General features: G+C 44.3%; 1 protein-coding gene across 1 annotated transcript in view; it reads right to left on the bottom strand.

Moving 5' to 3' along the window:
• LDHD (lactate dehydrogenase D) overlaps positions 1 to 11,292 on the bottom strand; it is a 29,467-nt gene extending 18,175 nt beyond the window's left edge. Inside the window, exons 1-3 of the mRNA XM_026680138.2 lie at positions 11,223 to 11,292; positions 7,719 to 7,831; positions 1,755 to 1,896 (exon numbers count right to left, since the gene is read on the bottom strand). Coding sequence (XP_026535923.1) covers positions 1,755 to 1,896; positions 7,719 to 7,831; positions 11,223 to 11,282 — 315 coding nt within the window. The 5' untranslated portion in view covers positions 11,283 to 11,292. The remainder of the gene's footprint in view (positions 1 to 1,754; positions 1,897 to 7,718; positions 7,832 to 11,222) is intronic.
• Positions 11,293 to 14,353: the final 3,061 nt, after the last annotated feature.

Raw genomic sequence — 14,353 nt, 5'->3', positions numbered from 1 at the left:
CAATGCCTGGGGAAACTCTGGATTCTGGACTAGGATCCTGTGCCATTCGAGCCTGGCTCACCCAACACACCAAATCCTAATGTGGTCTGAGGTAGCCCAGGCACTCGCCGTTGACAAACCAAGTTTTAAGGCCTGCAGGATGGTGCATGTAACTCATCCAAGAAGGAGCCACCGCTTGGTGTCAAGTGTGCAAGCCGTCCACACAGTGCTTTAGTCTATAGTCCGTAAAGAAGAGGAGGTCAATTTATTCTCCAAAAAGCATCAACGGGCAAGGACAAGAAACAACGGATGGAAACTAATCAAGGAAAGAAGCAACCTGGAATTAAGGAGAAACTTCCTAACAGGGAGGACAATTAACCAGTGGAACAACTTGCCACTAGAAGTTGTAGGTGCTCCATCACTGGAGGTTTTTAAGAAGAGACTGGACAGCCATTTGTATGAAATGGTGTAGTAGGGTCTCCTGCTTGAACAGTGGGTTACACTAGATGACCTCCAAGGTCCCTCCCAACTCTGTTAATATAATATAATCTAAACGACAAAGTCCCTGCCAGGCTCAATTTTGAATTAAAATTGATCCATGCTACCCCAGCTGGCCAACCAAAGCTCAGAAGTCCCAAAAATGCTTTTTTTTTCAAGAGGCAACTGGAGTTTCTGGGTTGTTATTTTTTTTTTAAGACATTCCGCTTCTCATCCAAGAAGCTTTTTCAGTTCTCCATTCCTCACCACCCAGTCAGAGCTGAAGAAGCTTCTTGGATGAGAAGCGAAATGTCTTCAAAGAAAAAACAAGAAAGTCCAATTGGCTCTTGACAACCCTGACCTGGAGGACTGAGAGTCTCCATAGACAAGCTCAGAAGGTCCCACCAATCAACCCCGAAGAAACCACATTGACTTGAAAAATGTAGACCAAAAAATACAAAAACCTCATTTCCATTAACAGTTATTGTGTCATTGTATATACACGTTTCCTGTTTTGTGACTATACATTATTTTTATCCTTATTCTTCACCCATTCATTCCACCTCTCCCATGTCGCATAATATTTTCGATCTTCTTTGCCTTTCAGTTCCAAAGTGAATTTTATCTAGTTCAGCACAGTCCATTATTTTTTCAATCAGAACTTCATCTGGTGGTATTTTATCACTTTTCCAATTTTGTGCTAAAGTGATTCTTGCTGAAGTTAAGATGTGTACAATAAGGTATCTTTTATCTTTACTCAAATTCCCTTTAATCACACCTAATAAAAAAGTTTTGGGTTCCAATTTCAATTTATATTTTGTAATCTCAAAAAGCCATCTCTGTATTTTCTTTCCAGTATTTTTTGACTTCTACACATTGCCACCACATATGGAAAAATGTTCCTTTCTTTTGTTTGATCTTCCAGCATTCTGGTTTCAAGGTTGGATACATTTTCACCAGTCGTGCCAGCACTAAGTGCCATCTACAAAACATGTATATTTAAAAAAATAAAAATAAAAAATAAAAATGTAGACCAAGCAGAGTTGGAAGATCCAGGCCCTGAGATCCAGCTGAACGAGAGCAACTCCCAGGCCAGATCCTATGCAGGATTAAGCCCCGAGAGCAGGGGTGTCCAAACTTGGCAAACTTTAAGACTTCTGGACTTCAACTCCCAGAATTCTGGAAATTGAAGTCCACAAGTCTTAAAATTTGCCCAATTTGGAGACCTCTGCCCAAGAGCCTCTGCAGGGACCAAGCCAGCCTCTGCTCTACCTGGCTGCAGTTCCTCCAGTTCTTACCTGCACGGCGGTGACCCCTCCTTCCAGCCCTGTGCCTGTCCCAAAGGGGATGACAGGAACCCCTCGGCTGTAGCACGTCGCTGCCAGCAGGCTGACCTGCTCCACAGTCCGGGGCCAGGCCACGGCATCTGGGGGGCAGTTCCTAGGAGGGAGGGACATAGCAAGCCTCTTTACGGGGTAGTTCTCGACTTACGACCAAAATTTTATGTTAAAGCAAGACGTTTTTACGATTTTTCTTCCCACCGTTAAGTGAATCACTTGCAGTCGTTAAATTAGTAACATGGCCGTTGAGTGAATCTGTCTTCCCCATTGACTTCATAGAACATCATAGAAGAACAGAGTTGGAAGGGACCTTGGAGGTCATCTAGTCTAAGCAGGAGCAAATATTAGCCTCTGCCTGGGATCGAACTCACAGCTCCTGATTGTGAGGTGAGAGCTCCACCTCTAGGCCACCACAAACTTTGTCAGAAGGTAGCAAAAGGTGATCCCGTGTGACCCCCCGGGAAAATTGCAACCGTCATAAATATGAGTCAGTTGCCAACTGTCTGATTTTTTGTCACGTTGACTATGGAAATGCTACAATGGTCATAAGTGTGAAAAGCCATCATAAGCCATGAGCCTTGGTGGCGCAGCGATGAGAGTGCAGTACTGCAGGCTCCTTCTACTGACTGCTGGCTGCCTGCAATTTGGGAGATCGAATCCAACCAGGCTGAATGTTGACTCAGCCTTCCGTCCTTCCGAGGTGGGTAAAACGAGGACCCAGATTGTTGGGGGCAACAGGCTGACTCTGTAAACCGCTAATAGAGGGCCGGAAAGCAGTATATAAGCCTAAGTGCTATTGCTATCTCTCTATCTGTCCATCTGTCTGTCTGTCTCTCTCTCTCTATTTATTCATCCATTCATCCATTCATCCAGCCAGCCAATCTATCTCTATATCTATCTAAGAGCCGTGGTGGCGTAGTGGTTAAGAATGCAGTATTGCAGGCTAACTCTGCCCACTGCCAACAGTTCAATCCTGACCAGCACAAGGTTGACTCAGCCTCCCATCCTTCCGAAGTGGGTAAAATGAGGACCCAGATTGTTGGGGGCAAGAGGCTGAGAGAGGACTATAAAGCACTGTGAAGCGGTATATAAGTCTAACTGCTATTGCTAAGTGCTACAAGTCACTTTTTTTACTGCTGTTGTAACTTCAAATGGTCATTAAATGATCTGTTGTAAATCAAGGACTCCCTGTGCATTGGTGGGATTCAAATTTTTTTACGACCAGTTCTGTGGGTGTGGCTTGGTGGGCGTGGCAGGGGAAGGATACTGCAAAATCCCCATTCCCTCCCCACCCCACTAACCTGCTTTCCAGCTCCGTTCTCCTGTGCAGGGCAACCAAAGAAGACCCAGCCATCAGCTGGGACTCGGGAGGTGGAGAATAGATGAGGGCGGGGACAGTCAGAGGCGCGATTGGCCGGTTCTCCAAACTACTCAACATTTCTGCTACCGGTTCTCCAGAACTGGTCAGGACCTGCTGAATGCCACCTCTGCACCTGTGCAAAGGAGGCTGGGAGCACCTTAGCCGACTAGCAACTTTTAATAAAGAATAACTAATAACTTTTAAAAATGCTTTTGCAAACAGCCAGCCCAGCTCTGCCCCCACCACAGATGATGCAACCCTTTGGGGGACAGAGCAACAATTCTTCCAACATACAATTCGGGCTTTGAAAAGATTGTGAGATATCGGGAGGCCTCGCTTACTGAATGCCTTGTTTAGTGACTATTCCAAGTATAGTTCTCTGAGCAATTCTCACAGTTCTGACCACCGTCGTGTCCCCGTGGCAATGCAATCATCATTTGCGTGTTTCACAACAGGCATCCGACAAAGAGAATCAAAGGAGAAGCCGGCGATAAAATTATAAGTTGTGGCCATGTGATGGCTCACTTAATGACCAGAGTGACTTGCTTAATAACTGAAGTGGAAGTGGACTTCCGGTTTGCAACCTTTCGGCGGCGTCAGGGATTCGTGACCGCGCGATCCCTGCTGCGTTCACTGCCAAGGTTCCCCCGATCCATTTGGATCTGGGGGATATAGCTGCCCCGCAGAGGGAGCTGAAGACAGGGGGGATCCGGCAAGGGGTTTGGGGGTGTCGCAAACCCCCTCCCCAGCCGGCTAAACCCCCTTTTCCCGAGGCGGAGGAATGGAGGTCAGCAATGGCCGCCACGAAGAAAGCTGCAGCCGGACAAGCAGGTGCAGGAGGGAGGAAGCTGAAAGAAAAGTGAAAGTTGATTCTAACCGGGACAAGACGGGAGAAAATGACCTGGAATCTTGAAGGCTGCTAAGAATATATTGTTCCCTGTGAGAGTTTTAAGCTGCAAATATTCTAAAGGGGAAAGTTTTTTTCTTTGTTCTACTCTCCTTCCTAAAGTGACAGCGGAAAAAAAAACAAAAAACCTTTTTGGCTGTGAGTGGGAAGGGAGAGTGAAAAAAAGAATTAGAGCAAAATTTGAAAATAAGGAGAAGATTGCCTAGAATTACAAAGAGTTTAAAAACTTCCAAAAATATATTTGAAAAGGATTTGTGATTACTTTAACCCCAGAAAGAGAAAGTGAAGAAGAAGAAGGTATCTAAAAGAAATAGTCTGTTTGGATTGTTTGGTGACTTTGGAACCTTTGGAAATTACTTCTGATTAAATCATCTGGGTGGTTGTTTGGAAAAACTTTTTCTCTACACAATGGCATCATCTATGGATGGATTGGAACTTATATATCAAAAATTTGAAAGAGAAAAACAAGGAGGGGAAGATGGTCTTGACACTATTTTTCAATACTTAGAAATGGCGGTTTATACTTATGTGAAGCAGAATGAGGATGATGGGGACAAAGAAGAAGGAGAAGCCATCTTTGATGACCAAATGACTTTGACTGGAGAAGAGAAAAAGCAAGAGAAAAAGGGAAAAAGGTCTTTAAGATCTGGAAAAATAGCCCAAAAAGAGAAGAATAAGGTGAAAAGGGGACATTATGTTAAGAAACAACAGAAAGGGGGAAAACAGAATAAAAGGGAGGTGGAGAGACAAGGGGTTAAAGAGGACAAGGAGAAGAAGAAACAAGAAAGAAAGGAAGGGATGAGAAGTCCTAATGGTGGAGAGCAAGATGTTAAGAAGCAAAATTTTTTTAGAGATAATGGATAAGCTTTATGGTTAAAGGGATTCTACAAAGGTACATAAGACTGCATTTTTATACTTGTATTTAGAAGTAAACACAGAAAATTAGAAACAATATGTAACCTAAAATGTGATAAAATATTTAACATAAATTAGTGAAAATTTTGGTTAAGGGAGTACTGTAACGTAACATGATTCAAGATTGTGATGTGGGGGGAGGGGGGGGGGTAATAATCTTGGAAAAGCATAAGTGTTCCCACAAAGGCATGATATTTAATTGAAATGGATAAAATGTTTAAGATATAAATGATTGTTAATATTAATGATTAGAATATGGTATACTAGCGAAATTTCTTGTGAAATGAGAATTGAAGTAGAAGAAGGAGGTACTTTTTAATGAAATAATGAGTTATAATATATGATGAGGGATATAATATATAACTATGGAAAATAGGGCTCCCATAAAAGTATGTGATTTAATTGAAAAGTAATGAGTTAAATGTTTAAGATATGAATGAATATTAATACTAATGAATTGATTTGTATTATTTTTGATAATATAGTATAATTTTAGAATGTACCAGACAGAATCCCAATATATGTCATGTGTTTTATATTAAGTATTATAAATGTAGGGGAAAGAGATAAAGGCATCATACTCCATATAGTGTACAGTAGAAGTTTTTTCTTTTTTTTAGAGAAGGAAAATAAAGGGCTGGCTGGAATAGAACAGACAAAGAATAATAAATATTATGATATGAATTGAGAGGAGATAAATAAAATAAAATAAAATTGAGAAAATTTAAAGGAGAGGAGAAGACATATAGAAAACTGAAAATGTTAATAAGATATGAAATGGTATGTAAAATGAATATGAATTTGAATTTGTGTCTGTACCAAGAGTTTTAACCCGGGACTAAGCAACTTTCAGATAAGAGATTTTTTATGCTTTTATGTTTTGTTTTATGTGTAGCTATGTATTGTTTGTCTTGAAAATAAAACATGTTTTAAAAAAATAAATAAATAAAATAACTGAAGTGGAAGTGAGGTCATACGTATTATTATAGCGGTCATATGCTTAGTGACCGCAGCACTTAGCAAGAGAGCTACCGGTCGCAATTGCGGTCGCTAACCGAGGATTACCTATATCCATTTTTTTATTCCAAGCCTTATCACAGCAAATATAGTAATAGCACTTAGATTTATATACCACTTCACAGTGCTTTTCCAGCTCTCTCTAAGCAGTTTACAGAGTCAGCCTATTGTCCCCAACAATCTGGGTCCTCATTTTATGGGACGGAAGGCTGAGCTAACCTTGAGCCAGTGAGAATCCAACTGCTGGCAGTGGGCAGAATACTGCATACTAACCACTGCACACCATGGATGGATGGATGGATGGATGGATGGAAGGAAGGAAGGAAGGAAGGAAAATAGCAATAGCAGACTTAATTGCTTCACAGTGCTTTATGGCACTCTCTAAGCAGTTTACAGTCAGCCTCTTGCCCCCAACAATCTGGGTCCTCATTTTATGGCATGGAAGGCTGAACCAACAGTGAGCCAGTGAGAATCGAACTGCTGGCAGTGGGCAGAATTAGCCTGCAATACTGCTTTCTAACCACTGCACACCATGGAAGGAAGGAAGGAAGGAAGGAGGGAGGCAGGGAGGGAGGGAGGGAAGGAAGGAAGGAAGGAAAATAGCAATAGCACTTAGACTTCATTGCTTCACAGTGCTTTCCAGCCCTTTCTAAGCGGTTTACAGAGTCAGTCTATTGTCCCCAACAATCTGGGTCCTCATTTTATGGGACGGAAGGCTGAGCTAACCTTGAGCCAGTGAGAATCCAACTACTGGCAGTGGGCAGAATTAATCTGCAATACTGCATACTAACCATTGCACACCATGGATGGATGGATGGATGGATGGATGGATGAATGAATGAATGGATGGATGGATGGATGGATGGATGGATGGATGGAAGGAAGGAAGGAAGGAAGGAAGGAAGGAAGGAAGGAAGGAAGGAAGGAAGGAAAATAGCAATAGCAGACTTAATTGCTTCACAGTGCTTTATGGCACTCTCTAAGCAGTTTACAGTCAGCCTCTTGCCCCCAACAATCTGGGTCCTCATTTTATGGGACGGAAGGCTGAACCAACAGTGAGCCAGTGAGAATCGAACTGCTGGCAGTGGGCAGAATTAGCCTGCAATACTGCATTCTAACCACTGCACACCATGGATGAATGGATGGATGGATGGATGGATGGATGGATGGATGGATGGAAGGAGGGAGGGAGGACGGAAAATAGCAATAGCACTTAGACTTCATTGCTTCACACTGCTTTATAGTGCTCTCTAAGCAGTTTATAAACTCTGTAGTAAGCCTATTGTCCCCCAACCATCTGGGTCCTCATTTTACCCACCTCTGAAGGATGGAAGGCTGAGTCAGCCTTGAGCCTGGTGAGATTCGAAATTGCAGGCAGGCAGCAGGCAGCAGAAGTCGCCTGCAGTACTGCGCTCTCACCACTGAGCCACCGTGGCTCAAATATAGCCTCCAATCCTTTCAAAAGTTTGAGATTTCCCATTTCCTCAACATCCACGAAGGACCAAGCAGGAGACACCCGATCTATCACTAACCACTTCGTTGTGGGCATGCACTGAGAGCTTACACACTGCAGACAAACTGTGTGTCCAATCACCCTTGGGCCAGTAAAGAATATTCCTCTTCCAGATGAGGAGAAAGAGGGCAGAAGCCCCCAAGGAGCATCGTGAGGCTCCCAGAGGCCTGAAAATGTTCTGGCGACAGGCGCGTTGTAGAAAAGACATACCTGTGCATAGATTCGTCCTGCCCATGTTGCTCACGGACGACGGTGGCTGTGGACACATTGGGGCCCCCCACAATTGCTCTGAGGGAATTGAGGAAGTCCTCTGTCAGCCACTCCTGGGGAAGGAAAGGAGGCCACGTGGAGATGACGACAGAAGATGGAGGCCAGAATTCCTTTACGGCTGTCTCAACGGGAGCAGTGGCTAGTCCACATTATAGGATTCCCCATGGGCACCCCCTTCCTAGCCATGGGTTCAGCAGATCATCCTTTCCTTTCTTTCTGTTGGCACCCATTTCCGCAAGGCACTAAAACAGGCCCCAACCAATGGGAATTAAACATTCCTAACAGTGAGGACAATTAACCAGTGGAACGGTTTGCCACCAGAAGTTGTGGGCGCTTCATCACTGGAGGTTTTTAATAAGAAACTGGGCAGCCACTTGTCTGAAATGGTAGAGGTTCTCCTGCTTGAGCAGGGGGTTGGACTAGAAGACCTCCAAGGTCCCTTCCAGCTCTATTCCTGTTCTGTTTTCTATTCTCTATTCTACTCGACTTGACTTCTGTTCTATTCTATTCTATTCTATTCTATTCTATTCTATTCTATTCTATTCTATTCTATTCTATTCTATTCTATATTCTATTCTATTCTATTCTCTCTTCTTCATTCCATTCCATTCTATTCCATTTTCTATTCTATTCCATTCCATTCCATTCTATTCTATTCCTTATTCTATTCATTCAGTTCTAATTCTAATAATTCTAATTCTAATAATTCTAATTCTATTATATTAATTCAATTCTAATAATTCTAATTTTAATAATTCTTATTCTATTCTATTCATTCAATCCTAATTCTAATACTCCTAATTCTAATCTATTCAATTCTACACTATTAATTCAATTCTAATACCAACAATTCTAATTCTAATAGTTCTTATTGTTTTTATTCTTATTCCTAATTCATTTCCATTTCTATAAAAAAGGGAAAAGCTCCATCCAGTGGAGCTGAACTCCTGGTGGCTTTGTAGGCCTCCCTCCCCTTTCCGTGTTCTTGGGAACAGGACAACATTTCCGTTTCCGGGCTCTCTCTAGGATTCCCATTCTAATATTAACCAGCCCTGGCCCTGCTTAGCTTTAGAGGTCAGACCACAGAAATAGCTTCCGTCCCAAAGAAAACCCAGCAGCAAAACGCTTCTGATGGGGATCTCGAAGGCAGGGAAAAAGGCTGGAGATCTAGTAGATCTCTACTTCTGATCTGCCATCAGACACCCACTTTGCCGGCCTCAGACTGTTACGTGCTGGATCTGCTGTAGACCCACTCTTGTCTGCAGCTGCAGACTCGATCTGTGCAAAGATCTATTGCGACAATTTGGGATGAACACCCTTCGGAGAGTGTGAGAGGAGGAATGGATTTCCAGAGAAAAACGGCAGACTACAGGAGCCATTTGCATCACTCAGGTGACCCCGAGGACACAGAGAAACCTCCAAGGGGCCTCAATGACCCTGCAAATGACCAGCTGTTTGCAAGGAATATAAATCCTTCCGTTCCCCATTATCCTGTCAAAGTTGAAGCAGCTTCTTGGATGCGGCAACAGGACTTTCTTGCTTTTTTCTTTTGAAGATGTTTCGCTTCTCATCCAGGAAGCTTCTTCAACTCTAACTGGACGGTGGGGAATAGAAGGATTTATACTCCTTGCAGACCGCTGGTCATTTGCGTACTTTTGGAGAACTGTTGAGGCCACTTGGAAGCTTATCTGTGTCTTCAGGGTCACCTGACACAGATAAACCTCCAAGGGCTCCTGTGTCATGCCCCTGGTGGAGACTGACTCCGAGGGAGAGGAGGAACAGCCAGCAGGGAGTGGTGGAGGAGCTCCAGAGGTGGTGGAGGAGGCTGGGGAAGGGCAGAGGCCGGCTGGGCAGTCAGAGGAGGACCCAGGCGCATCCTCTCTCCATCCTACGGCACGCAGGGAAGAGAGGGGAAGGGCCTGCTTAGCCGGCCTCTGCCCTTCCCCAGCCTCCTCCACCACCTCTGGAGCCACCTTTCCACTCCCTGTTAGCTGTTCCTCCTCTCCCTCAGAGTCAGTCTCCACCAGGAGTATGACATCTCCAATGACCCTCTAAAACAGTGGTTCCCAACCTTTTTTTCACCCCGCACCCCTAAAGAAATTTCACTCGAACCTCGCACCCCATGAAATTTAGACTTTAGGAACTACTGAATGCGTTAAATATACGGTAGGATTGAATCTTTTCAGCTATGTATGTGACGGCCACTAAATAACGATACTTAACTCTAAAATGAAAACAAAGTTAATCCATTGCATAATAAATAAAAAATGCCAACATATAGCCAATATCCTATTATTTACCTGGACTTTTCTTGCACCCCCTGGACTATCGTCTCGCACCCCAGGTTGGGAACCCCTGCTCTCAAAGGATGCAAATGGCCAGCTGTTTGCAAGGAATATAAATTCTTCCATTCCCCACAATCCAGTCAGAGTGGAAGAAGCTTTTTGGATGAGAAGCGAAATGTCTTCAAAGAGAAAAAACAAGGAAGTCCAGTTGCCTCCTGAAAAAAAGGGTTGTCCCCTTTTGGGACAACCACGACCTGGATGACTGAGAATCTCTACAGACTTTTGCAACTTTAACGGAGACATGGCTGGCTGGGGAATTCTGGAAGCTGAAACCCACAGGTTTTAAAGTCGCCAGGGCTGCCCACTCTTGTTCTAATAATCCAAGGGGTGGGGGGGGAGACTATGGTCCTTTTATGATTTGTGGACTTCAACTCCCAGAATTCCTGAGCCAGCCATCCTGGCTGAGAAATTCTGGGAGTTGAAGTCCACAAGTCTTAAAGTTGCCAAGGTTGGACACCCCTGCTCTAAACTAACTTCAATCTCTAAAGTTCCTTTACGGCAGGAGGTTCTCCAACCTTGGCTGGGGAATTCTGGGAGTTGAAGTCCACCAGGCTTAAAGTGGCCAAGGTTGGAGACCCCTGCCTTACGGTACAAACTGGCGTTCCAGCGACTGGGAGCCCAAACGCACCGGGTCCAACCCGGAGTAGCAGGAAACTCCGGGGGGGCGGAATCAAATAACTGGGTTTTGCTCTGGGGAGAAGCCAGGAAAAGAAGCACGAACCTGTCTCACGTAGGCAAGGTAAGCAAGCCAGCAGCGAAGCTCTCTTGCGGTACAAGATTTACAAACGGGTGCTCCAGCGACTGGGAGCCCAAACGCACCCGGTGCAAACCGGGAGTAGCAGAAAACTCCAGGGGTGGAGGGAGAAACCCCAACTAATTGGGTTTTTGCGCTGGGGAGAAGCCAAGAAAAGAGACAAGGACCTGGCTCAGGTAGGTAGGCAGGTAAGCAAGCGAGCAGAAAACTAGCAGACCAGCAGCTGAGCCGTGCAAGCTTTCTCCGTGCAAGGGGTGAAGCCTTCCCTCCCAAACCAGTCCTTTGCTGCTCGACCCCAAGAGGGACCGTGCTCGGCCATCCTTTCCCCGTCAGTCACCCCCGTACCTTGGCGGGCGCTGCAGAGAAGCGCCTGGCCGCGCAGCCCAGAGCGCGCCGCGCAGCCATGGCTGTCCGCGGGGCGTGCCGAGGGCGGGCGGCAGGGAGGCGGTTGCGGCTGCGGCTTAAGGAGGACCGGGAGCCCGGAGGCGGACCTCTGCGCCAGCCCCAGGCGTTCCCTGGCCGGCCTTCACCGCGCGCAAAAAAAAAAAAAAAAAAAAAGGATATTCGCAGCATGCAACCGTTGCATCGCGTTGCTTCAAAGCAGCCTGACCAGCCGGCGGTAAATCGGGAGACTTTGCAAAAAGCGTCTTTTTATGCTCCGCAACTGGCTTTATTCTCCCCTCACCCCCGGGAAGCGCACTTGCAAATCTCATAAATATATAACTGCCTAAAAGTCTGTAGAATTTCTCCGTCGTGGTTGTCCCAAAGGTGCTTTTTCAGGAATTAACTGGACCTTTTTTGCTTTTCTTTGAAGACCTTTCGCTTATTTATTATTTTTTATTTGATTTGTCAATCGCTTACAAGATAATAGGTATAAGTATAAGCATGAGTAAGAATACAGGGAATAGGTACGAATAAATGGGGACAATAGGACAGGGACGATGGTGCGGTAATGCACGTCCCTTACAGATCTCTTAAGAATGGATATTGCCTCCCTCCCTTCCTTCCTTCTGCTCTCTCCCTTTTTTCTCTCCTTCCTCCATTCTTTTCTCTCTCTCCTTCCTTCCTTCCTTCCTTCCTTCCTTCCCCTTCCCTGTTCTCCTTCCGTCCTTCCTTCTTTTATTTATTTATTTATTTGATTTGTCAATCGCTTACAAAATAATAGGTATAAATATAAACATGAGTAAGAATACAGGAAATAGGTACGAATAAATAGGGACAATAAGGATGGGGAGGGTAGAGACTTATGCACGCCTCTTAGGAATGGGGTGAAGTCAATAGTAGATAGTTTAAGGTTAAAGGATTCGGGGTTTGAGGATGTAACAACAGAGTCAGGTAGTGCATTCCAGGCATTGACCACTCTGTTGCTGAAGTTGTACTCTCTTACACTGACTTTGTATCTGTTGTGTGCTCTTGTATTGTGGCGGTTGAAGCTGAAGTAGTCGTTGAATGGTAGGACGTTGTAGCAGATAATTTTGTGTACTATGCTTAAGTCCAACTGTAGGTGGCGTAGTTCAATGTTGTCCAAGCCCAAAATTTCAAGCCTGATGATATAGGGTATTCTGTTGCGAGCAGAGAACGTAGTACTCTTCTCATGAAATACTTCTGGACTCGCTCAATGGTATTAATGTCCGGTAATAAAGTGCAGATTCCAGACAGATGAGCTGTATTCGAGTATTGGTCTAGCAAAGGTTTTGTATGCCCTAGTTAGCAATTCAATATTTCCAGAGGAGAAGCTGTATAAGATTAGGTTTACAACTCTTAATGCCTTTTTGGCAATGCTGTTGCAATGAGCTCTGGTGCTTAGGTCATTCGATATGAGTACTCCGAGGTCCTTGACAGAGTGAGGATCGTCAACAAGGTCATATCTGCCTAGTTTGTATTTGGTGTACTGATTTTTTTTAAAACCAGTGTGTAGGACAGAGCATTGGTTGGTCGAGATTTGAAGTTGCCAATTGTTTGACCATTCAGACACATAATCAAGGTCGCTTTGAAGGACAGTGGCATTGGTGGTGGTGTTGAAAAAAAACGTTGCTTATCCAAGAAACTTTTTAGATTAGATTAGATTAGATTAGATTAGATTAGATTAGATTAGATTAGATTAAATTAGAAGAACTTTATTGTTATTGTACAAGTACAACGAAACTGTGGATGCACCCCAGCAACTGTTCACAATACAATAAAACCAAAGCACTTAAAAATGAAGATAAGAAAAATAGAGTACCCACGTCTCCATTTGCAATTTGAGAGTACAATATCTACGAATATGCACAAAATATACATCCAACACTGACTGTAACGCTTAGCTGAGTATAATACACAAGAGACGGATTGTACTGTAATATGTTATTATACATCTGAATGGGGTATTGAGATTCTTAATGAGGTAGTGACTTCGTGTTTATTTGCGGTTCGGATGGCCCAGGGAAAGAAACTATTTGTTAGTCTAGTGGTGTGGGATTTTATTGACCTAAAACGCCGTCCAGACGGCAGCAGGTCAAAAAGATAATTGCCAGGGTGTGAGGGGTCTTCTATAATGGCCTTGATTCTGCTTTGGCAGCGGGACCTGGCTAAGTCTTCCAGGGAGGGCAGAGGGCAACCAATGATCTTTTGAGCTGTGTTTATCACCTCTGTACAGTTTTCAGCTCTGACTGGATGGTGGGGAATGGAAGGTGACCCGGAGGACACAGATGAACCTCCAAGGGGCCTCAATGACTTGCTAAAAGAATTCAAATGACCAGCTGACTACAAGGAGTAGGAAAAAATTTGGAAACCCACCACTGGAACAATCAATCCATAGAACAGAAGTTGCCTTCGGAAGTTGTGGGAGCTTCATCACTGGAAACTTTCAAGAGGAGACTGGACTGCCATCTGTCAGAAATGGTGCAGGGTCTCCTGCTTGGGTGGGGGGTTGGACTGGATGACCTACAAGGTCCCTTCCAACTTTGTTAATCTGTTACTCTGTATGCACTCATTTAGACTAGAAGGGGTATGATTGACGCCTCCCAGCACTTGGGGGGCTATCACAGAGAAGAGGGAATTGACTTATTCTCCAAAGCACTTGAGGGTAGGACTTTACCCTCAAACTATCCACTATTGACCTCACCCTTTTCCTAAGAGGTCTGTAGGGGGCGTGCATAAGTGCACCAACGTGCCTGCCTACCATGCCTACCATCCCTGTCCTTATTGTTTCTTTTTTATTCGTATCCATTTCATGTATTCGTAACCATGCTTATACTTATACCTGTTATCTAATACTTGCTTGACAAATAAAATAAATAAATAAATAAAATAAAGAAGTAAAGGGTGGAAGATCATTAAAGGGAGCTTCAACCCAGGAGGAATTTCCTGACAGTGAGAACTGTGAAGCGGTGGAACAGCTTTGCCTCCAGAAATTGTGGGTGCCCCATCGCTGGAGGTTGTCAAAAACAGGCTCTCCTAAGAGGTTTTGAATGTGGGCGCATATAGATTTGGTG

Source organism: Notechis scutatus, chromosome 9 (assembly GCF_049901735.1).
Source record: "Notechis scutatus isolate UNSWTSFEM ecotype Mainland chromosome 9, rNotScu1.2, whole genome shotgun sequence".
Lineage (NCBI taxonomy): Eukaryota > Metazoa > Chordata > Lepidosauria > Squamata > Elapidae > Notechis > Notechis scutatus.
The sequence above is the reverse complement of the archived record's forward strand: the minus strand, read 5'-3'. Positions and strand labels throughout refer to the sequence as shown.